General features: G+C 35.8%; 3 protein-coding genes and 1 pseudogene across 14 annotated transcripts in view; 2 read left to right on the top strand and 2 right to left on the bottom strand.

The window, feature by feature from the left end:
• The window catches only part of LOC110102046 (SWI/SNF-related matrix-associated actin-dependent regulator of chromatin subfamily A-like protein 1), a 78,703-nt gene extending 68,145 nt beyond the window's left edge, over window positions 1–10,558 (top strand). For 3 of the 6 annotated variants that reach the window (XM_028692710.1, XM_028692711.1, XM_020830194.2), the window contains 3 exons: window positions 7,743–7,801; window positions 7,909–7,945; window positions 10,102–10,558. In XM_028692710.1, the coding sequence (XP_028548543.1) occupies window positions 7,743–7,801; window positions 7,909–7,945; window positions 10,102–10,251 (246 nt within the window). In that variant the 3' untranslated portion in view covers window positions 10,252–10,558. Of the gene's footprint in view, window positions 1–7,742; window positions 7,802–7,908; window positions 7,946–10,101 lie in introns of those variants that run through there. The other 3 variants (XR_002303769.2, XR_002303768.2, XM_020830197.2) reach the window with 3 other exon arrangements.
• LOC110102047 overlaps window positions 1–23,458 on the bottom strand; it is a 31,090-nt gene extending 7,632 nt beyond the window's left edge. For 2 of the 7 annotated variants that reach the window (XM_028692714.1, XM_028692713.1), the window contains exons 1-7: window positions 23,277–23,458; window positions 13,065–13,222; window positions 12,913–12,990; window positions 12,777–12,834; window positions 12,501–12,638; window positions 11,333–11,503; window positions 11,162–11,245 (exon numbers count right to left, since the gene is read on the bottom strand). In XM_028692714.1, the coding sequence (XP_028548547.1) occupies window positions 11,192–11,245; window positions 11,333–11,503; window positions 12,501–12,638; window positions 12,777–12,834; window positions 12,913–12,990; window positions 13,065–13,123 (558 nt within the window). In that variant the 5' untranslated portion in view covers window positions 13,124–13,222; window positions 23,277–23,458 and the 3' untranslated portion in view covers window positions 11,162–11,191. Of the gene's footprint in view, window positions 1–11,057; window positions 11,246–11,332; window positions 11,504–12,500; window positions 12,639–12,776; window positions 12,835–12,912; window positions 12,991–13,064; window positions 13,223–23,267 lie in introns of those variants that run through there. The other 5 variants (XM_028692715.1, XM_028692717.1, XM_028692712.1 and 2 more) reach the window with 5 other exon arrangements.
• LOC110102048 lies at window positions 15,811–16,341 on the bottom strand (annotated as a pseudogene).
• LOC110102049 (protein LHCP TRANSLOCATION DEFECT-like) lies at window positions 17,412–18,192 on the top strand. Its single transcript, XM_020830204.2, has one exon. The coding sequence runs from the start codon at window positions 17,734–17,736 to the stop codon at window positions 18,190–18,192; it is 459 nt and encodes a 152-aa protein (XP_020685863.1). The 5' UTR covers window positions 17,412–17,733.
• Window positions 23,459–24,208: the final 750 nt, after the last annotated feature.

Raw genomic sequence — 24,208 nt, 5'->3', positions numbered from 1 at the left:
AAATACTTGAAGTTAGAGTTGAAGAAAACTGATTCCTAGAAAACTCATCATATATCTCTTTGCAATTGAGATGGAAATGTGAATGGTCATAACAGCTTCTAACAGGGGCTGTAAATGCTTCAGGAAATGAAGCAGAATCACGGTATTCTTGAATTTAACAAGCTAGAAAGGCAGTCTTCCCCCACAAGAAGTTAATGATTTTACAAGAGTGAAAACCTCCTAAATGAGGGATCCGTGATTTGAGGATCAAATCAGGAAGGGAAGGATTAATGTGAAGAAGTATTTATCATGATTTGGACATCAGATTGACTAAAATTATGGGAGAGGATAATTGAGCATAAGTTATGATGTGATATTAATATTTCTTAGAACAATTATGATCGCAACCTTCTTGCTGAGCATATTAGCGACGACGCGAGTTTTTTCATGATTAGATATCGCAGTTCCACACTCCTAAGTATATTTTTCTCACGTAGTATATTGGCCATTGCTTCCTTCTTCCTTGACGAGCACGGAATTGATTGCGTCCTTGCCGACCCCTAGATACAGTAACAGCGTTTAACCCGGACGCAGGCTTTGGAGAAGGGGTGGTGATGTGAGAAGCTTTAGTTGATGAAAGGTTGCTTTGCAATGCTCGTCCCAATATAACATTTTTGCCTTGCGTGGGACTTGAAGAATGACAAGCACCTCTCACCAAGTTTGGAGATAAAATAGTTTACCTCAGCAACTTGTGTGGTGAGTTGTTGCACATCTTTAGCTGTTTGGGGTGGCTTCATTACAAATATGTCTTTAACCTTGTCACGGTTGACCTAGGAACTTTCCAAAACTTGCACTAAAAGTACACCTTGGGGGTCAATCACATATTGTACTTTTTAAGAGTGGCGAATGACTCCTTCAAGTTTTTATCTATGTAGACCTCAATGTTTCTTTCTTTTTGCTCTTTAAAGTCCTTATTAAGAATTCTTTGATCGGTCACCCCTGCATTTTAGCCCGAAAGCATTACCTCATTGCAATACAAGCCTTCCGCTGTAATGAATGATGTCTTTTCACAATTGTACAAGTGCATTTTGATCTAGTGGTAGCTGGAGAAGGCGTTCAGTAAGCCCATTAACGAGTATTCAACTGCTGAGTCGACCAGAGTATTGATCTTGGATAGTGAATACTCGTCCTTCGGGCATGTCACGTTCAATTTGTGACACACATCTACTTCTTTATCTCTTTCTTTACCATGATGATGTTGGAGATTCGGCCTGAGTACTGGACCTCTCTGACGAAGTTCACAACTTTGAGTTTTTCCACTTCGTCCTCGATGGGTTTGGCGAGCAATTTGGTTATCTTATTTTTTTCTTTATAGGGTGTGCATACTTATTCACATTGAGTCTATGACAGGAAACTTTGTCGATGCTTGACATTTTTGTAGTCCATATAAATACGTTGAGATCACCTCACAATGCTTGAAAGAGCTCGTCTCGATATTCCCTGCTGAACAAGGTGTTGATTCTAAAAGTTTTGCCTTGTTCCTCTTCCATGGAAGGTACTTCTTCCGCTTCCTCATACGTCTCTAGACCTAGATCGTGTTCTGCATCTAGTTGGCCACTTTGTCGACTTCCTTTAGGTAGCCGATGTGCGACTGGATGAGATCACCCCTCATCGTAATTTCTTTTCGTTATATTGGGAACTTGACAGTGAGGTGGTAGGTGGATATAATGACCCTAAAGATATTCAGCAAATGCCTGTCAAATATGGCGCTATAGCTTTTCGAGGAATCAACTATAATGAAATCGACCATTGCAGTATTCTGGTGTTCTCCATCACCCCAAGTGACTAGCAGGGTAAGCACTCCTTCGGTAACGTTGTGCCCACCATAGAAGTCGTAAAGAAGTCCTAAAATAGTGGTAAGTTGGGAAGCAAGTAAGTTCATTTTATCAAAAATGCATTTAAAAATGATGTTGACTAAGCTCCTTGTATTTATGAAAATGTTATCGATTTAATAATTGCAACAAGTGTAGTGACTGTCGCATCATTATGTGAATTTTCTCTGGTTAGTCTGTCTTCTTCGCAGAAGGTGATGGTGGTGATGTCAGTTGTGATGGCTCGACAAACAGACGTCAAGTTGACCTCTCTTGCTTGTGGTCTTTTGGGGCCTGTATGCGAATCCACGCGCTCTCTGTCCATGATGGCGGGTATCGCGTCAATTATATGCACCGAGCAAGATAGTACTGACTCATTTGTGTTGCCGTCAATAGGGTACTTCCTTGGTCGTGGCCTTAGTCGACGATCTTGAACTTTTTAATTTATCATTTTTAATTAGTTCATCCACGAGGTCGCATAGGTGATGACATTTCTCCGTGTCATGACCATAGTCCCTTTGGTAAGCATAGTATCTTGAGGTGTCGCTAGGGTTGTCAGTAACTTTCATTGGCGACAAACGCCTAAAGAACTCTGGTGTTCTGAATGGTCTCTATGAGCTCAACCATTGATACCCTTACTGGAGTGTAAGTGGGATGTTGACAAGCAATTTATTTATGGTAAGGTTGGATGGCTCGAGAAGGCTTATCAACTCTGGGTGTTGGAGGCTCCATTATCTCTAAGGGTCTTTGATGCGTGGGCATTCATTGCTTCTTAGGACGCCGATAATCATCAACTTGGTCAGATTTTATGTCCCTTCTGTCCCTAGGACGGGATCTTTCTCTATCCCTTCCTCGATGGGGCTCTCGCCTGGGGGCGATCTCACGATCAGAATAGCTGTAAAAGATTCTGCTTTCTGGTTTTATTCTTTAGTGTTCACATGATTGTTAGTCATATCTAATATTTCAAAGAGTGTTTTCAACTGTTGTAAATCGCATATCTAAAAGGACCCTTCCTTAGACCTTAGGTCAAGGTGACCTGGACGACTATAGGGCTTCAGATTCTTGACGTCTAGCATTTCTATTTGGAACCTCACTATGATGTTCCTCAGGAATTCCTCGGGCTCTTGTAGCATCTTCAGTTGGGCCTCTGAGTTCTTCGGGGCTCTCTTGGCCCTGGCGAATTACTTCATGAATATTCATTTGAACTCAAAGAACAAGGTGAGTACTCCCACAGGAAGGCGAGTGAACCATCAGAACGTCGATTCTTTGAGTGTCATGAACAAAAGACAACACTTAAGTGTGTCATTTACATCCAGCATAAAGATCATAGATTCGAAAGTGGCCAGATGGTTAGTGCGATATGTCTTACCTCGATTTGGCTCCAGATGCGACATTTTGAATTGGAGGGGCAGTTTTGCCTTGATGATTGCATTTGAGAATGCATTGGTTGGTTCTAACTTCTCTTTTCGAACTTGTATGGTTGACGAGCTATATTCCTCAATACTCAACTAAGTGCGAGTGTGGTCAGTAACAGGTGTAGAAGAGAGAGTGCCTTTCTCGGGTCAGATGACTCTTTGGGCGTATCTTCTGGCTGTGTTCTTCCCATCTAACTGCCCAAAGCCTCCCTAATCATCATCTTCAGAATTCATTCTTCCCCTCCATATCCTTTAGATCTTGCCGAGTGGTGTACTCTGCATTCTCCATATCAACAAGTGGTTCTTGCTAAGAACACCTATCAAGCAAGATCTGTCTTCTGGTCTATGGCATCGATCCACGCTCACTACACTTAAGAGGATGTTGGATCCAAAATTGTTCGATGGATGGCAGGCTCAGAAGAACATGTTGGTGATAATAGATAATAAGAGAGAGAAATAAGCTAGTAGAACTTTTGTTATCCCAGTTAAAAATATAATAACAAATTTAAGGTTTAAAAAGGTCCGGATTTCTAGATAATCAAAATTTAGACCTTTTAACTTTTCCTCATCACCCCATACTTATAGGATTTTGAGGGTTACTAGAAAGGCTTTAGGCAGATGCTAGTACAATGCTACACACTAGTTTAGGACACATGGCGCCAGGCGCCAGGCGAGTTCAAGATAGAGAGAGAGAGAGAGAGAGAGAGAGAGAGAGAGAGAGAGAGAGAGAGAGAGCAAGTGTAGCGTTAGACTTAGGATGAGCTGTTGCCAATTGGGCGTGTGATTGTTGAGGTAGGTGCCTTCCCTAGTTTGGTGAGTTCGGAACGCTACCCGAGGATAAGAGCTTGATTGAGGTGAGCAACAATTTTCTTTCTTGGTTAGAGGACCTTCTGGTCACTTGGCATAGGGAAAGTTTTTCAAGCGTACACAGGTGAGTGTCGCCTTTTTTCCTTGGATGGGTTCCTCTGGTGTATACAGGTGAGTTTACGAAGGCATCTACTCCTTGGAAGACGTACACTTGCTGCGACCGGCCACTACATGTGAAAACATATGTGAGGGAAACAAAGGGTATGTAAGGATAAAGGCTTATTATATATATATATATATATATATGATTTTATTGTTATGTTTTTATAAAATGACACTCAAAGGGATAAAACATGCATGATTGAATCTCTCATGTAATTTATTGTTCATGTGCATCTCAATTTGCATGCCATCACCTCATATACTGGCAAATTTTGTCTTAACTTGTGTAGAAACCAATTAATTTGGGTGTCATTTTTTAATAATTTTGACTTCATAGACACATTTATACCACCTGCTTCACAAACAAGTGATGTTGGAGTGACTTTGCATAATGTTGAGTCTGTAATTCATCATTTTCAACTACTATCGCTTGAATTGAACAAAAGGGTATTTTCTTGTTAATTTGATGTTCTAAGTGGATTTACGAGATTCATGTTTGCTTTAAGGTAGAAATCATTCAGTAAAGAGAAAGAGGTAGAGATAGAGGGAAAAAAAATAAAATTAATAAAAATTAAAAAAAAAGGTAGAGATAGAGGGAAAGGTAGAGAAAGATTAATCATCTTAGCTATAAATGATAGTTCACACACACAATCAAAGAAGTAAATAAAACAAACTGCTGACAAAATAACTTCTTAGTTCTTACATGAAGATTTCATAAAGAATAAAATAACAATGTTAAGGCCAAAGCTTTTAAAAATAGTATATATTTGTTACAAAAAAACTCTTCCTTAAACTCAAGAAGGACATCGCTAGAAAGCAAATGAAAGCATAATTTTTCTAGTATCCTGGTGATAGAAACATAAGAAATCTAAGTGCATTGTAATACTCTTCGAATATATATTTTTTATTGTTGCTGGATAATATTTTATTCCAGCCCTCAATGATACACGTGACACTTCGATTAATTTTTTAGGGATGTACATACATACCACAATTTTTATATATTTATATTTCTAACACTTAAATTTATATATTTTTACACCACTTTAGTATCTAAATCACATCAAAGCATATGCATGAAAGGTGTATTTAAATAAGTTAATGTTAGTGGTTTTTTAATATTATTTAGATATTTGAGTGTTATTTAAGTACATATAAAGATTTAGGTGTTAGATATGTGAATAGATAAAAATTTTGGGTTATGTATGTAAATTCCCCTTAATTGTTTTATCAAAGTATAAACTTAATTTGGACACTGTGATCCCAAGACTTGTTGCCTCATTTAGTTCATGAAATTCATCCTTTACATATGTAAAGCTTAAATGATATGGTTTAAAAAACAATAGTTTACCAAAGGAGATATTGATGAGGACATCGTCAGCATTGTCGACGCCGGAGATCGACGGCCACGAGCATGACTTGTATTTTGTCATTTTATGTAGTAGCGTATTTATTTTGATGTTTTTCCACTTTTGCCCTTATGGGCATTTAGTCGCTTATGTAGCCCGGAAGGGCATTTGTGTCATTTCTTATTTTCTCATTTTGGCCTATTTATATGAGGCCTCATGCATTGTAATTTCAGTTTTTGAATGAAAGAAAATTTGCCTCTAATGTTCTCTTTGTGAGTGCACTTCTCGTAGATCTCTTAGTGAGTTCGACGGGGAATTTAGATCTCTTTGTGAGTTCTAACTTGCGTCCAAATTCATTGTGCGGAAATCCGGGTTGAAGATAACTAAGGTTAGTGAATTCGTCGCCACTTGATTCCTTGGAGATCTCCCCAATTTTTCTCCTCTTGGGCTTACCGCCGTCTACCCCTCCCTACCTCCCCACCGGCGGCAGCAGACCCTCCACCGCCGGCCACCTTTGGCCGGCCCCATTACCCGTGATCTTCCCAGCCACCAAGCCGGCAGCCTTCCCCCTCCGTTCTTCCATCCCAGCATAGCCAGCCGTGAGCCCCTTCTCCCCTCCCCAGCTCAACGATTTCCCTGGCAGCCTTCACAGCCGTTACTGGCTGTGTTGCCAAACCGTGGAAATCAAGCCTTTAAGGCTTGATTAATTGCTTTCTTAATCAGCCTTAGACATTTAAATTCCATCCGTTAATGGGAATTTGAAATTCCAATTTGTTTCTTGCCTACAACCGTGAAAGGAAAATTCCTTTTCTGTGAAATCTGAATAAATTCAAATTTTATTTAAAACCTATTAATGGCTGCTTTAAATCAGCCATATTAAGCAAATGATAACTGGCATTTGATTTTCAATTTGAATTTCAAACCTGCTTATGACGTACACCCACAAAAGGAAACCTTCCTTTTTATTGAAATCTGATTCTTTACTACAGGTTTTATTTAAAATATGTTGCTTAATTGTGTGGGCCCCATTTGATTATATAATTAAACCTTCTCTCCCCTCCATGTGGCCGGCCCATTGATGGCTCCTCTCTCTTCCCAATTTGACAATAATAACACCACAAAATCAGCCCAAAATTCTTCCCCTTTCACCGCCCCATTAATATCATTTGAATTAATTTGAATCCCTCAAAGTAATTCCCTCCCACCTCTATCAAAATAGAAATTCCTGCACCCAACTCATGGTCTCTCCCTTGGCCGAATTCTCCCAAGCCCGCCAAAGCTCGAGTGCTTCTCCCGGGCCGCTGAATACACCTTCAAGAAATTGCTGGCAAGAATTCCATATTCCGGCAACTTATCCAAGAACGACGATCCAAGGTTCCTTCTTCCTCGGAGCGACCTTGATTCTAAGGTGGAGACTCTTCTTCCGCTAAAGCCTAGATTAGTTGAGCGTATGGGCTCCAAAGGTGAGAGTTCTCTTTATTAATTAGTGGATTCTTGTTTATTGTCGTAGCATACAATTATCCCTTGCATTTTCTTGAATTGATTGGTTAAACGAATGTCGCTCTTCGTTGCCTAAGCGAGTTAAGATTAAGAATTCTTAGGTTCACTCTTTTATTACAAATGATAATTTTAATTTGGCTTACTTTGTTCAAATTGCTCTCTAGAATTTCCTAAAGTAACTCCATCGCATGTACGTTTCACATCAGATATACTGTTATTTAGATACAATTTTAGAAAAGAAGTGAAAATGCTATTAAGTCTCAACCATGCTCCGGATTTATAAGATAATAGGAATTCATTCCTTTAGTTTACCTTAACACACAACTCTTTTGTATTGCATCAGACTTGATCTTTATCAGTCCTTACTATGTTCAGCATAATTTAGTAAATATCTCGTCATCCATTTTAATTTATAATACATGGATGGCTAATATCTATATTAGATATCCTTTTATTTTGGGTTCTAAAAGGTCAAGCACACGTGGAATTATAGGCCTTGAATTGGTGTACTAGGAAGTAATAGTATGTTTCATGAGTGAGTTTATAATTTATCTTGCCTGTAATGTGAGCAAAAGTCTGTTTACTGCTCTTGCCCTCAAGAAAGAGGGAAAAAAAATCACCATCAAGAAACTCTTCATAACTTCTAACTTGGTTGTCAGGTAGCATCAGTAAATATATACTATCTTCTAGCTAACGAGACTGTTGATGACATAATCTGGTATGGCTGTTTCTACTATCATCATCTCTGCTTTATGTTCTAATTCTTTAGGAGAAAGTTTGACGATAATATATATATATATATATATATATATATATATTTAACAGGGATGTTGTGCAAAGCAAATTGGAGAATTTAGGCCAGGTTCTCTCTCTCTCTCTCTCTCTCTCTCTCTCTCTTGGATGATATTAGATATTCCTTTAGTTTACCTTTTACACGCACATGAAAGAATATGTTTGTACCTCTGTGGTTTTGAATTTCAGAGTCATATAACATGCTTTTCATCTGTCTGTAGCTATGCACTTGGCTTGGCAATCTAATTTTTCTTGTTTTCATATGCCCTAGTCTGCAGTTTTTGTTTTAGATTTCTGAAACATCTTATCGGCTTGTGTAGTCAAATTACATCTTTACAAGAATTTTTTTTTTTTTTTCATTTGGCCGGAATCCTTTGAATTGCTCTTCACTTGATATCCTTTGTTATTTTCAATGTTGTTGACGCTGGAAGACTGCTTGAGCTGAAGAGATGTTGAGGAGCTACTTAAGATGCCTCACGAAAGTTCAAGAATGAGTTTAGATAGTTCGGATGAGTCAAGTGGTAAGTTGATTCACTCAATTCATTGTGGAGAGGAAAAGAGGAAAGTATAATGCAAGGAGAATTGGTTTCTATCTCACTATGAACTCTCTATAATAATTTTCCAAAATCTCTTTTCTATCTTGATTTCTCTTAAGAACAAATTTGTGGAGCTTTTTCCGGAGAATGGTTCTATCTTGACATCTAAAGGTGACCCACATGTCTCTTGCTACCCTGTCTTGTCTATATTTTGTCCTGATCATACTTTTAGTTGAGCATCTAAGCTAATTAAATGATTTGATATATTAGTGAGCCTGATCAATTGTCATTGTGAACAAACTTTGACCTGTGGAATTGTAGAGCTATCTATGTATTCTGAGCGGAGTGGATCCTTTTGGTCCATATTTTCTTATTGGATCTCATATCATTTACATTCGATCATGCAAATGGATTTTTATTCCTTGTTGTTCGAACAGACCCTGCTTTGCGAAGCAGGGTGGCAAGCTATCTAGGTACTCCAATCCGAGCAAGTTCTTTTGGTTAGATCTCATGTCACTTAGTTACTATATTTGATGTTCAATCTAACTGTATAAAGGGATTTTTCATTTCACTTGGTTCCTGCATTCTATGCTCGATCTTATCTAGTTGAACATTTGTACGAATCATTCCATAAGAACGGGACCATCTTTGTTCGCTCTCCTATTTTCTCAGATCAAAATACCAATAAGGCATTCCGTTGTGCTGGTATGAAGGCGAGAACGATGTTTCTGTTTTTCTGGCATTTTGTGATTGAGCAAACTTGAGCCATTTTATTGGTATTTTGTGAACTAAAGGCTTATGATTCTTCTGCCTTTTCGCTTGGATTAAGTTAGGGGAATTGGTTCCCCTGAATGCGTAGTTTAAGGACTAGTAAGTTGGAACATTTGTGCTATTTATATGATGTTTTCGTTCACGGAGGGCTCATAGCTCGGTGGCTAGGACAAACTTGTATTTTTTTTTTTTTTTTTTTATTTGCATAGATTGCAAGAATGAATCATAGATTCTTTGATGCCTCTCCATAATAATCCTATAGCTTAGATTAATTAAGTAATTCAAGTTAATTATAGCTTTACTAAAATTATACTATGATTTATAAAGTTTTGGCCTCTAGGCCTAAATGAATTTGCGTTGAAGTTTTATAAGATGAGTTTTAACTTTTTGGTACAATTAATCATTATTGGATCGGCATGTGCTTGAAGCTTTTGGCCCGGATGCATTGCTCTTGTAACCTTGTGGGTATTGATGGCTGGGAATCCTTTTTAGCTCGAAATCTATTTTTTTCCTCTTGTCATTACAGAGACATTTATGGCCTGGAGATATTGCTCATGTATATGCCAACTTGAGTTTTATGGCACAAAATCTATCCTCGGTCAATTTAGATGGACTGGAGATTTTGCTTGGGCTTTCTCGGCGAATGTTTACTGGCTTATTTTATTTATTGAAGTAACTCTGTTTTGAGTAATTTGCCTTGCACTAGTTGCCACAGCATCTGGTCCAAATTTGTATCATCTACAAATTTATGTGTATTGGAAATAGTGGCTTCTTATTTTTTGGAATCATTAATTTATATCCATCATGATACCCTAAATTTAATTTATCTAAAGTTATATAAGATTTCAACCTAAGATTTGCATATTTTCTTGTGGACAAAAAAATTGTGAGCTTTATTTTCCCCTTTTCATATGGACAGGTACTTGATGGTGAGGAAAATAAGCTCGAGGTGGCAAGCTCCCAAACAATTAGCAGCAGCCCTGCAAAGCAGAAAACCTTGGATTCCTTCCTTAAACGTTGCCCCCGTTCTCCGACGGCTGCTCCCACAGCCAAAATTCCAAAATATTGAAAGAAACATTTTGTTCTCTCTCTCTCTCTCTCACTTTTGCAGCTGCTATTATGATCTTTTTGGTGTAGTGGCGATTGGGGGAGATGGAGCTGCTCTCAACCCCTTCAGATTCTTATAAAAAAAAATTATATAGTTATATTTATGTGATGAAAGTTTTATCAGTAAATACTTATTCCATTATGTATATTATAAAATGTGCCCCTCTCTAAATTCACGGTAAATAATTTCATTTCTTCTCACAGCTTTGTCTGTCAGTGAGATGGCATTTTATTCCTGCTAATGAACAGACTTAAAGTTAGCCAAGATATATAGTATCTAACGTTTTGTGTGGCCTTTTTAATGGAGAAGTAAATGGCATAAGGATGAAAATTTACTGATGGCAGTGAAGAAAGGGTATAAAATCAAAGCATGAAAAAACAACAAATATATATATATATATATATATATATATATGTATGATCAATTGCCTATAAGAAAGAAGCTCTGTTTCCTGGAAGGAATGCAAATATAAATTTATGCAATACACGCTACAGCATGATCGGAGAATATTTAATTTACAAAATAAATAATTTTATTATTATATCCGCAGGGTGCATTTATTAAAGGTATCATTGTGAAAAAGAATGCATTAACGTAAACTTAAAAAAACATGAGCCTTCTGCAGCTACCATATTTTAACAATTCTGAATGTTAGGTAATCATTATGTTAAAAAGATTCATGTGGCTGATATTATATGGTGGGATGTTGTTGTGATGTTATTGTTTAATAATTTTAGATGTAAAAAACTTCTTAACTGAAACAATTATGACAAAACAAAATCAAAATTATGAATATGATTGAAAACTTATCGAAACATATTCATACAAATTATCATAAACAAAAATGTGACTAGGGCTTATAACATTGCACCTGAAAAGGGGCATAATTAAAATCCCTTTCTCAAGATTTGCATATAATTTCCTCAAAGGCAGCATTGATACAGCTCCCTTTAGCCTGCACAGATTAACACAAGTAAGTACTCAGTTGAAGATAAACTTCTTCGAAAGCAGCAAAAAAGGTTATTTAAGATGGGAGTCCTACCTTCACTCCGATGGCCAAAGCAGTTTTTACGTTTAAAAGCCCGCCTAATCTTAAGGAACCTCCTTTCCCATCCCTCACAAGAATAACAGGTACCTTTCTTGAGGATGCCAACGCCGGTATATGCTTCGTCAGCCATTTGGGGTTGCAATCAGCGGCTACAAGCACAACCTGCTACAAGAAAATGATGATTATTTCAACCCAAGATAGTTGACCCAACCTAACCAAAAAATTCTTATTAGCAATCATCAGTTACAACATCAACGAGGATCTAAAGAAACTGGAGGGAAGGCTAGTTAAAGAAGTCAATTTTAAGCCAACTTTAGAAAATAAAGAATCGTGCTCTATTAGGGTTTAGGATTTAAGGTTTAGGGTATCTAGGTTATCCTCTTCCTATCTGCCATTTGGAATTTTTGGCAAGAAAGAAATAATAAATTCTTTAATAATAAAACAAAAACAGGAAAAAAAACATCTAACAAAACATCATCTCCCAGGTGTACTTTTGGATTGATAATCACAAGGGTAATAAGTCATTGTTCATTACCAAAAAGAATTTGGAATATGGCACTGCTCATTCAAGAATAATAACAACAACATCATCATCAAACCTTTATCCTACTATGTGGAGTCGGGTATATGAAGCATTTTTCTCCATCGTCTCCTGTTAAGAGTCAAATTCTAACCATCTAAGGCGACTCTCACTAATCTTATATGCCACTGGAGCTACTCCAACTTTTTCATGTATATGCTCGTTTCGCATTCTTTTTGGTAATGAAGAAATTGGAAACCACTGGGGCTACTCTAACCTTGGAATAAGGCGCTGCTCATTAACAAGAAGAAATTGGAAACCACCCAGACAATAACTAGATTTATTTTATGCAACTATTTATCTTTAGATCCGCTTAGCTATTTGGTTCTAAGATCTTTTCTCTCTTTTATTCTTTCTTTGTAATCTTTTAATCATTTTTTCCTTTTGAAGAGATGGAATTTTCCCTAGCTTTCACTCAAAAAAATTAGAGTTCATGAAACGTACTAAGTTGTAACAAAAAAAAAATTCGCTTCAAAAAGGACACCTACACTAAACCAAAACTATTTAAGCTAAAATTCTCCCAAAAAAAATAAATTAATCCAAAAAATATAGTTGTGTGCAATAGTAATCATGAAGTCTCACCTGAAGTGACACCAAAGTAGCTTTTCGCATAACATTGTCAAAACTACATGAAATATCACGAACAGCTCCTGTTGTTTCAATTTGAGGCATCCTCTCAAGTAATCGGGTAACATCATTGACTCCAATTGCAAATTGTTGCTGCACATAACCAAAATGAATTACTACAACAACCAGGCTACATCACAACCAAGCTCTCCAATGCATGCAAGAAAAAAAAAAAGGAAAATTAAACCCTCTCTTCTGGAGTTGAAATGGTAACATTCAAAATAAACCAACCTTGATCCATATTTTATCAGGCAACTCTCTTTTTAAAGGCTTTGCAGATTCAATGCTCCTAAAATAGAGATGTACTGAACTAATTATGAACGATAACACAAAACGTATGACCTAGATAGAGAAGCCAGCAGGTTACCTCCAAATTTTGTCTAGAAGACCATCAAGGCGTTGCCCTTCATAAGTATCTAAAATCCCTCTGCTCAGAGTCACTCCTCTGTTAAACAAAAATATCAGGGAAACAAGTAAAAAAAGAATGCAAATCTTGAATAAAGACAAAACATTACATACTGTTCTTGAGCATCCTTGGTGGCCACGAAAGGCCTACGAGATTTCTTCTTCTTGCTCATATATCAAAATACTTTTTCCAAAGTTTCAAAGTGCTGATATATCCAGACAGATAAAATGCTACCAACCCCAGTTCAGAAACCTAGTTGGCCCATTCAAGCCCAATTAAAGAAGGATGGAATGTTTGAGTGTTTTGGTTTATCATATACAGTACTAAGTTGTACATAACAGGAAAAAAAATAATAATCATAAAAATAAATGATTTCGACAAATTTCCTGATTTTAAAACAAGGCTATTGTTGGATCCAAATATATCCATGAATGACAACCAACCTTACTAGCAAAGCAACCTCTGAATAAGAACTTGCAAACTTAAAGTGAGCATGGAAAAAGAAAGAAAAAGATTTAGAAAATTTGGGAGAAAAATAAAGAAAATCAAGATCTCGATAATACTACAATAGATCAATAATGCTCTAAAAATGGTCCAAAATGTGTTTCTTCACCTTATTTATAGGAATCTTAGAGCTATAGAAAAAATTACATCAAAAGAGGTAAAACAAAATACATGATTTATTGTGGCCCATTACATGTTGTACATGACACGTGTCATGACCTTAAAGGTACCCATGTGATTATTTGTTTCTAGCTTGATCCTCGATTTCAAGGCGACTCCCTAGGATAAGTCTTCGCGGATGAGTTGGTATGGCGAGTTCTTTAGGCATGCTAGCAAGTTCCTATGGCGAATCCTCTGAGAGCATTGGCAAGTCTCTAGATGCGCTTCTTCAATTAAGTACAAAGGGTGAGTCCCTTCAGATTGTGATAATAATGAGCTAAGTGTTGAAATCTAATAAAATTGCAATGTGATAAAAATGCTAAATTAATGTCAGGACAAAAGCAAGGCATGGTTCGGATAGTTTTGGAGCAAGAGAATTAAAGATCAAAAACATTTCAGTGACAAAGAATACACATCATTTGTGGCCTATATGGTCAATTAGGGTTCATTGATGTTAACAAATATTAACCCCCATAAAAATATAATAGAGGGAAATCAAGAAAACCCTTCCTGCATAAATGAATATGAAAAAGACGGATGCTCTTAACTTAAGTTGAATTATTATCATCTCTAATTTACAATCACAAGGGGATATCTATATTGATGTGCAATAATTGGTTGTTATTAAAGGAGATCCCCTCTAAACAATTCTCAGCTCAACTAAAGTCTCCAAAGTATGATTGTAAATCAATGTCAAAAAAGAGTCGAGTCAATATGGAAAGATTCATCTCCATAATCTTAAATCAAATCACACATGTTTTGTATTATGTCATAATCGTTCATTGACAAGTCAATTCAGACTCTTCCAAAATGGACAACGACCATCAATTATGACTTCGACCAACAGTTTTGAGATTTCTTTTTCCATACATCAAGGTAGAGACATCATTCCCAAAGAGCTAAATTAAGCCCAAACAGATGCAAATCAGATTGGACCTCAATAAGCTCTACTAAACTCCCTCAAAAAATAGATTTAAGTACATTATGCTGTAGACCTTTCAAATAAAAAAGGGGGCAGTTATGATTAAAGGACGTGTTGGAATATTTATATTAAGCACAAAAATGGAGATTAGATAATAACAAGACCCAACTGTCACCAGGCACCGTTGAAAGCAAGACTATGGCTTCGTTTGGGACGGCTTGCTTACTGCTGCTTTTTAGTACATGTCTTATGAAAAGTCATATAAAACAAATGAAAGAAAACGAACGGGGTTTTTCACGTTTACGGGGATTGAGAGTTTTCAGGTCTCTGTCGCTAGTCTACTGGTCTCAAACGCAAGCAAGGTCCGATTTCCTCACTGCACTGCTCTTCACGCGAATTCACAAGCCTCGTCCGTCTCTGTAAGCGCCCGACTCGACGTCGGCTTGCCTCCATCAACCTCGCCTCCGATTTCTTCAAGCGAACGACATTGGATCGTTCGGCCCTAGGTCAGACGTCGACCTCTTCACGCGAGTTCGCAAACCCGCACGAATCCGCCTCCCTTCCGATTCTTTGGCTTTCTGAATTTTGAAACAGTAAGGGAGAACTGTGGTACTCAATTATTTGTTAATAGGACACTATTAAGTATTAACAAATAATTTATTACAAATCAGATGGATTTATTGTGTCTGATAATAATTGATTAAAATTTTTTTTACTAATTATTATTATTACTAAGAAAAGGAAAAACAGGACGCACCGCAATCATGACTTAGGATGTGTTTGGGACGGCTGCAGCTGTCGGTAAAGCGGGATGTGAAATTGGTGTACATAAAGCTGCTTTCTGAAATTGCTGTATAAAAATCATTATATTTTGTTTGGATAGAATAACTACAAAACTGCTGTGCTGCAGCTGCATGGGAATAAATTGTATATAAAGAGAAAATAATTTTTTTTTTAAATATAATTTTTTTCTTCGCCTCTTCTAATAATCCAGTTTTCTCTTTGACAATGGAATTTTTAGCTTTGGAAGATGGTTAGACTTGTGCATTTCAGCTTAAGTTTGCTGCTTCATGCTCATCTCCTGCTCCACGTTCACATCATGCAATGTCGTCTCTTCGTTCTCGTCAAGCTCCATGTCTGTAAGTTAAGTTTGAGTCTTTGCAGGAAGAATTGCCTCGTGAGCTTTGCACTGGTCTGGATTCAGCGAGTCCGGGAAATAATAATAGCTTTAGGGACAATAAAGTTTAACCATAGAGTATATACTTTTCTTCAAGAAAATTAATCCTACAAGCATACCAGCATTCTTCTATCCTGTCGCAAAGGGGTTTATTGAGCTTGCCTGGTTATCTCATTCCCAGCCACAAGAAAGAACGCAGTATGCCTGAAGAAATTCATCATTTTTATTTTTTGAATCGAGGTCAATGCTTGGGGTAATATACTAATATCTAATGCCTACTGCATATGGTGTAATCATCTCTATGCTGCTTGATGAGTACAGGAAATGGACGATGGCACCCAATTAGGGCAGAATGACCTTTTCTTTGGGAGTAAAGAGGAGGGCCTCCCATTCTCTGCACAAAGAAGTCATACTGATTCTGAATCACATCCTCCTTCCTCGACCATGCGAAGATCGATCGAAACCACTGCTTGTCATCATAAACCCTGTTGTAGAAATTAGTGGACAGGTTAAGAAAAGGCTTAATGTCGTCGTCAACAGCATTGAAGACATTGGTTTCGTCCATCGCAAAGGCGTCGCTCGCCGCGACGCCGCTCCACACCGACGCTTTCTACTGCAATGACTGCATCTCCTCTGCGACGTCTGCCATGGCGAAAAATTGTAGTCGGAAGCAGTGCTGAAGGCTTCGGACGACGGTCACGAATATTTGCAGGGGAGAATTTACGCCATTTTTCTAGGAAAGCAGCGGACCGCGGGACCACGGGAAAGGTCTCGGAAAACAACTAGGTGCCGCAAAAATTTTTCTAACGTGGTTGTGCCGCAATGCCCCAAACGCCGATTTTATAAATTTTTATAAAGCAAAGTAACTGTGCCGCCGTCCCAAACATACCCTTAGGCTTCGTTTGGGACGGCTGCACTGTCGGTAAAGCAGGTTGTTAAGTTGTTGTCCAAAAAGCTGCTTTTTAAAGTTGTTGTACATAAATCAATAAATTTTGTTTGAGTAGTATAACTGCCGAGTTGCCGTGCTGCTACTGTATGACAACAAATTAACTTGATACCATTTTATATAGGGCTGCAAGCGAACCAAACGTTCGACGAGCTACTCGTTGTTCGGTTCGATTAAAGTTCGTTTGTGATCGTTTAATTAGCTAAACAAACAAACTTGAACAATATTTTAAATACTCGATTCTTAAATAAACAAACTTGAACACTACTGCGTTCGATTCGTTTATGTTTGCGAACAACATCATTTGAAGTTCATGAACAAGCTCGACATTAAGCTCGATAAAAGCTTGATTCGTGTTCGATTTTGAACTCGTGAATAAGCTAGATAAAAATAATTAATATGTGACTATAAAATTAATAAATATAAATAATCATTGCCTTTATTACATAAACAATTGCTTTTATTATAAACGTGTTCGTTCATAGATATGTTCATGAACGTATTTGTTTGATAGTTAAAAAAAATTCGTTAAATATGTTCACGAACAAGCTCGATAAGCACTAAACGAACGAACATGAACTGAACATGAACCGAACATGAACACTCATTAATTTAAATGAACCAAACATGAACACAAACAGTAAAGCTCGAACAAACATGAACCAAACTTGAACAAGCTGATATTAAATGAACACAAACATGAACATTCACATACTCGGCTCGGCTCGGTTCGTTTGCAGCCCTAATTTTATATGTTGAGATAAATATACTTATATTACTGAATTAAAATTAACTAATTTTATCTAATCTCTTATATCAGACAGTTGATAAATATAATTCTGTAATTTTATTTAAAATTTATGAAAAGAAAGAACAACAAAACAAAACAATCTCATTTTAATCATTTGTTTTAGCAATAAATAAATAAAAAATAGTGTAAGTATTTTTAACTCGAGACTAATATTTTTATAGAACGCTCCTTATCCTTGCACTATCAACTCCTCAGTCCTCACTATCCACGACGGCCTCCCCCTTTTGTCTCTGATCTTCCACTCTCTGAATCCAAAATCGAAAATGGCATCAATTCCTTGCACTATCCATAACCATATCTCATTATCTTCTTCGTGTGCTCGCTCTTCCCAGGTATTGCGTTCTCCGTTCTTGGCTTTCACAAAGAGAGTCGGGTGGCGGAGAGATTCACGGTTAATGAAGAGAGCAGATTTAGCAGGCGGAGGTGGCGGAGCTCGCGGAGCTCGGTGTTGGTTTAAGTTTGGGAACCGCGGCGTCGACGCCGAGGGCGCTGGGATCTATGGAAGCCAATATCAGGACGATTTCGACCGGGATGATGTGGAGCAGGTATTTACGGGAATATTTGCAGCGGGGATTTATGTCATTTTCCTCTTCGAAACAGCGGAAAGCACGCGGACCACAGGACAGTGTGAAATGTCACGATACGCACTTGCGTGCTGCGAAATGTTTCCAACCGGGTTCTGCCGCAATGCCCTCAAACGATCATTTAATAACTTTTTGTAAAGCAAAGCAATAGCAACGTGGTCCCAAACTCATCCTTAAAGGAGTCTCGGTATTGATTGGATCCCCGAACGTCCAATTCAATGGCCCTCCATCAAATTCGGCCGAATGAATTGAAGACTCGAAAACTTTCTGGGATCAATTTGGAAAAGATTGAAAAAAATGATGATCAGATAACTAATTGGATAAGTACTAAAAAAATCTAATCAAAATCAATTTGAAAGAAAATTGACCGTGAGTTAATTAATAATAATTAATTTAAAAATAAAATCAAACTCTCGCTAACTGATTTAATTTTTAAAAAAACAACAGACTCAACGATTTAAATTTTAACTTTAAGCTCTAATAGTTAACATATTCAATAACCAACTTAATTAATTAAGTATTTTTTTTAAATCAAAACATTTAAAATTCAATTAACTGATACAAAAAAATTCAACAATTAAAACTAAATCAACTCAAAACTTTGACTGATTTAAACTAAATCAATCAAATCAATTTAAATCGATTAAAAGAGATCTAAGTCTTTAAATGATTGATCAATGTGAGATTTAATTTAAAATTAAATAAACATTCAATTAAATTAATGAGTTATTAAATTTAATTAATAATATAATTTAAATTAATTAAATAATTTTAAAATATCATTTAAAATATACAATCAAATTGAGCAAATTAAATTTTAATTAATCAACTTAATTAATTAATGCAATTATTTAAATCAAAATAAAACATAAAATCAAATGAGCATCAAATCAGTGTTTTTCCACTATCCAATCAACTTAAGTATAAACTACTGAGTAGCTCTCAAATACAAGCTCTCTAAATAACTGACAGCTCTCATAACTCCTTTGAGCAAAATAGAAATCTCAAACTCTCTCAAACAAACAAACTCAAACCTACTCAGACTTTCAGCTATAGTCTAAACTACATCTACCTGTAAGCTCCCTAAGCTGCTACAAGTACCATGTAATATGCAAGTAAACATGCAAAAAAATAAATTAATGCTAGAAAAAGAGAATATCTAGCTACTACAGGTATATAACAAAGTGCTAAAAAAATAAGTACAGCAATAAACTACTATAGTAGGAGAAACTACAAGCACAAAATGACAAACATGTTATTGAAAGCTAGAGTAGAAAACAACTGCTGGTAAGTAAGTGTCAAAGCCACATTTTAGTGTCAAACTAACAAACAACTATAAACACATGGGCTAATTCTAAGTGAAGTAATAAGACTCACGAATTAGGAAACTTCTAAATGAATGATCCTATATCCAAAATTCAAACCCAAACGGGCAGCCGTGTTATAAGAAATAGTTTGTAAGACCCACAATTTGACACTTTTTAATAGAAGTCGTAAGTCCAACCTCTGAGGGAAATATTTAGGTAATAAAATAACACTAGACCTCTCACTCGGGCATCCTAGTCTATAGGGTCAGGCTGTAAGCCCCAATAAATGGGTCACTTAACTTACGGGGCTAGATCGTAAAACCCGTCATCATGCTACATCAAATAGAAGCCATAAGACACACTCATACTCAAAATCTTCGGGCCACCTCTAATAAAGGTTATATGTCCCACTATTATAGCAACTTTTAAATGAAAGTCGTAAGTCCATATCCAAATCCAATCACAAGGGCAACTCTTAAACAGAGCCATAGGTCCCAATTCAAACTAAACTAAATTAAAATCCACCAATCTCTTCTTCAGTTTACTCAGGATCCTTGAGAGGAGGCAACCATTGATGCTAATTAGATTTCCTAGACACCACAATTAATGGTTGTTAGTGTTGGTAAACTAAAGGTAGTATGTCCCATTATTAGGACTAATTTCAGATAAAAGCCATAAGCCCCTATCAAAATCCAATCACATGGGCAATTTTTAAATAGAGCCATAAGTCCCAACCCAAACTAAACTAAATTAAATCCACATATATTCACTTCAATTTACTCTGGATCCCTGAGAGGAGGCAACCCATAGCTACTAATTAGATTCCTTAGACTTTACAATTAATGGTTGTTTGTTGGTAAACCAAAAATATGATATACCCGAGATGACAGAACCATGGGATGTTGATCGGGTGTACCCCCAAAACTAAGATTAAAAGATTAAAACACTGGCACATTTCCACACTTCTTGCACAATTTTATCCTTAATTGAGAGTGCTCTCATAATGTGTTAGGAGGGGTAATTAACTATAAGGGCTTGCACTTATAGAAAGTTGAACTCAAATCTAAATAAACCCTGACATTACTCTCAGGGAAATTGGGTTAAATATTAAATTCAATCTACCTCAGAAAAAATAAAGGGACCTTAAGCTTGAGAGAGCGATGTTCTCACCAATTATTATTTTTCAGAGTGAACACTAAGAGTGGGTTGAGTACAAAGGATTGAGCCCTTGACCACTTGACACGCTCATTTATTATAAATATATCAACATGTTAGTGGTAGCATACCAATTTGAGAGAGGGTGAATAGCTTTGGGAAACTGCCAAAGCCAAAAATAAAAGTCTTAAAATTTTTGCATGAATATGTACGAGTTACTTGTAGCTCCTCTCGAGGTTGACTCTCTGACCTGACAGACCATTGCATGTCAAATTCCTCAACCAGTGAGTGCTGAGGACAAGGAGATTATACCTAGCGATTTTTAGATATTGATACATCATTTCAAAAGAATTCTCCACATTTACAAGCACATCACCCAAATTATTGGTTAGATGGAAAAATCAACCTCCTTCAAAGGACACTTAGAGAAAGCTTGCCTTGGGTCTTGTTGATGAGTACATACACTTTTAACTCTATAGAAAAAAATTCTTTGAGATCAAATGAAGCTAATTTAGCAACAAGATAAAGACCAAGGGCAAGGTCACAAAGTAAGACATTGCATCAAGTTTGAGCTGCTCATCAAGCACAACTCTCCAGGCAAACCTATATATGACCCATAATATGTCTAAATTATTAAAAAAAAAAAATTAAGAAGCTTAATTTAAGATCACTTGATGGATAGGTGGGCCATACCAATTATGAAACAAAACAATCTTTAATTTTTTTTTTAGGACCGTTTTACTTGTCTTATTTGGCCAATCTTGGCCAATCTGAATTTCATATTTTTGAAATCATTAAATTTTATTTTAATTCTTACTTTCTTTTTTTTTAATAGGACACATCATTAATCCATATAATTTTATTTTATTGGCTCCCAAGGCTTTTCAAAATGATATATTCTTGGAAAATACATAAATAGGACCATTTTTGTACTTCTAGATTCAATAAATAAAAATTATTTTAATTTGGACAAATTTTTTTATGGAAGTCTTAGTTACTACTCTATTATTCAATGAAGCTTGACGGCTGATCTCCTAGAATTTTACTAAGTCCTTAGTTAACTTTTCTCACCCCTATTCCTCCTCTTTCCCAACACAATTCTCATCTTCTCTATATAACATCAATCATAGCTTCCCTCAACCAAAACACATCTAAACCCTTCCAAATATTCCACCACACCTTTCATAACCTTCCAATGCCTCAACTCCCTAATAACCCTAACATAGACTAGCCAAAGGCTCAATATAGAGAGACCATTTGTAACTGAAAACAATCAAATTAAAAGTGTCATAACTCCTTAACCACTGATCCAAAATCTATAAAAACAACAAGCATTACTTGTCTAACATCCCAAATCTTTACCCTTAAGTTCCTCCCCCTTTTCTTCTAAAAAAACCCGCCCTTTAATAGCCTAGAAGTTTTAGCACAAAGTTTATCCAAATCTTAAAAACCAAATTTACCACCACCAAAATAACTTTTCTACCGTGACCCTAAGAGGCTAACAATAAAGTTGTTGTCTTCAACATAAAAATCATATAGATCGCACATCACTAGTAACTAGTATAAAATCATAAAGATCTTATAGACCTTACATCACAAATAACTAGTATAAAATTCATGTCATTTCATAAACTTGCTTACATCCCTATCATTGAAATTTTACACAAAAAATAAAATGAAAATGTTGATAAAACTAATCAATCCAATAACATATATAGAAGGTACAATAACTGAGGTCCTGAACTTAAATCCTAACACTCAAATTTTCTAAAAAAAAGAAAAAAACTTGCACCTTATCAAAATAAATCAACAATACATGTAAGTTCTTAGCCTTTATATCCATTTAGCCATGAAATTGCTTCATTGTAGGGTGTCAATTTGCTGCAATGCAAATGGAAACTCTTGAATTGCACAAACATTTGATGACCTATAATTATAACAAGCCATCAAAGCAAATAGAACGTGTTGTTTGGAATCCTATCCAAGGTAGGATTTAAGCTGAATCCTATACTATAGAATTTTAAAGACTCCAAATCATAGTGTTTAAATAAATCTTATTTTAGCCCTATTATTGATTAAATCCAGGTTTTCTTAGATGCCACAATTCAAAGGATTTAACCAATTATATATCTTGAATCTTGAAACAAATAACCAAACAGTAAATAAGGACATGGCAAAATTTAACAGTTGTGATGCCAAAAGATATTAAAACTTTTATGCTTTACTAATTCTGGATTTACTTAATGACATCAAAACGAACAGGCAAAATAATAGCAGTGATAAAAATGGAAGTTCGAAACAACAACAGCAAACTCACAATCGTGTTACAACAACAACTAGCAAACTCATTTCATCTAAAGGAGAAGCAACACCTACAAACTAGCAACACTAGGTGGCTGTTTGTCTGCAAGTAGGATTTAGTGAATCCGGATTTATTAAATCTTGAGGCAGTCAAATCCTGGCACGGATTAAATCCAGTTAATTTTTGATCAACTGTATAACTATTTATTTCAGTATTTAAGTATCTCAGCTCACATAAGTCTAATAATTATTGATGACAAAATTAAAATATGTTGCACAACTGCAACGAGATTAATTAAATCATACTTGATCCCGATGATTTAAGGCTGTTTGGCCGCAGGTTTTGAGCAGATCTTAAGCAAAACGTAACTCAAATATTGCCAAAAAGAATTAAAAAAACAAAAGAAGAAGAACTCAAATCCTTCAAGAAAATCCAATGCCGTTTCTCACCCGCTTTACCTTTAATCCCAAGTTTACTAAATCCGGGCATTCGCCTGTTTTAACCAAAATACGCAGCGACTCGTAAACTCCTATCCTCCTTCACACGCCTCCAGTCCCTTTGGTGGCTTCTCCAGCCAACTCCCCTCGCTACTCCCTTGCTTCTTCGCCGTCGAGGGCTACGGGGGTTGAGAAAGACAAGGGTTCAGCTTGTTCGGCGTCAAGCAGTAATTATATAATTCGTTAATTTGAAATTTAATTTTTTAAAATTTTAATTATTAGTGATGTCAATTAAACAGGATATGTTAATTAAATTAGTTAAGATAAATTAATATTAGTCAATATTTATTTAAACTAAATTATTTTATTTTATTTATTTATTTTTAAAAACTATTAATTATAATTTAAGATGTTATATTATGCTTATTTTTTTTTTTGAACGGTGATAATCTTTAAAATATATGACTCATGATTTAAAATAAAAATACTATTAATTTTAATTATTAATATTTAATCAAATTAATTAGATACAAATATGTTAATTTAAAATTTAAATTTGGCTAAATAATTATATTAAATTATAAAGGTAGTAACGTAAATAAATTGATATTATTTTTAATCTAATTTAACTGAATGAAAATTAATATATACAATTAGCTAAGCCAAATAAATTACTGATTAATTATTTACTGAGACAATATCTTCAACTAATTATATTTAATTATTCTAATTTGAAATTATATAGACTAAATGGATATTATAAAATCTCAAATTCATAATAATCATTAAATACAGAAACCCTAAACTTAATAAAATTTAATATCTATCATGTCATAAAATTTTCAAAATATAACCCAAATAAAATTTATTAAATCCAAATTCACAAGATTTACTGAATCCTCTAACAAAAAAAAAATGATCCAAGGGAAATTCCACATGGATGAATTAGCTGC

Source organism: Dendrobium catenatum, unplaced genomic scaffold (assembly GCF_001605985.2).
Source record: "Dendrobium catenatum unplaced genomic scaffold, ASM160598v2 original_scaffold_260866, whole genome shotgun sequence".
Lineage (NCBI taxonomy): Eukaryota > Viridiplantae > Streptophyta > Magnoliopsida > Asparagales > Orchidaceae > Dendrobium > Dendrobium catenatum.
Note: the sequence above shows the minus strand (reverse complement) of the source record. Positions and strands in the feature narration are given on the sequence as shown.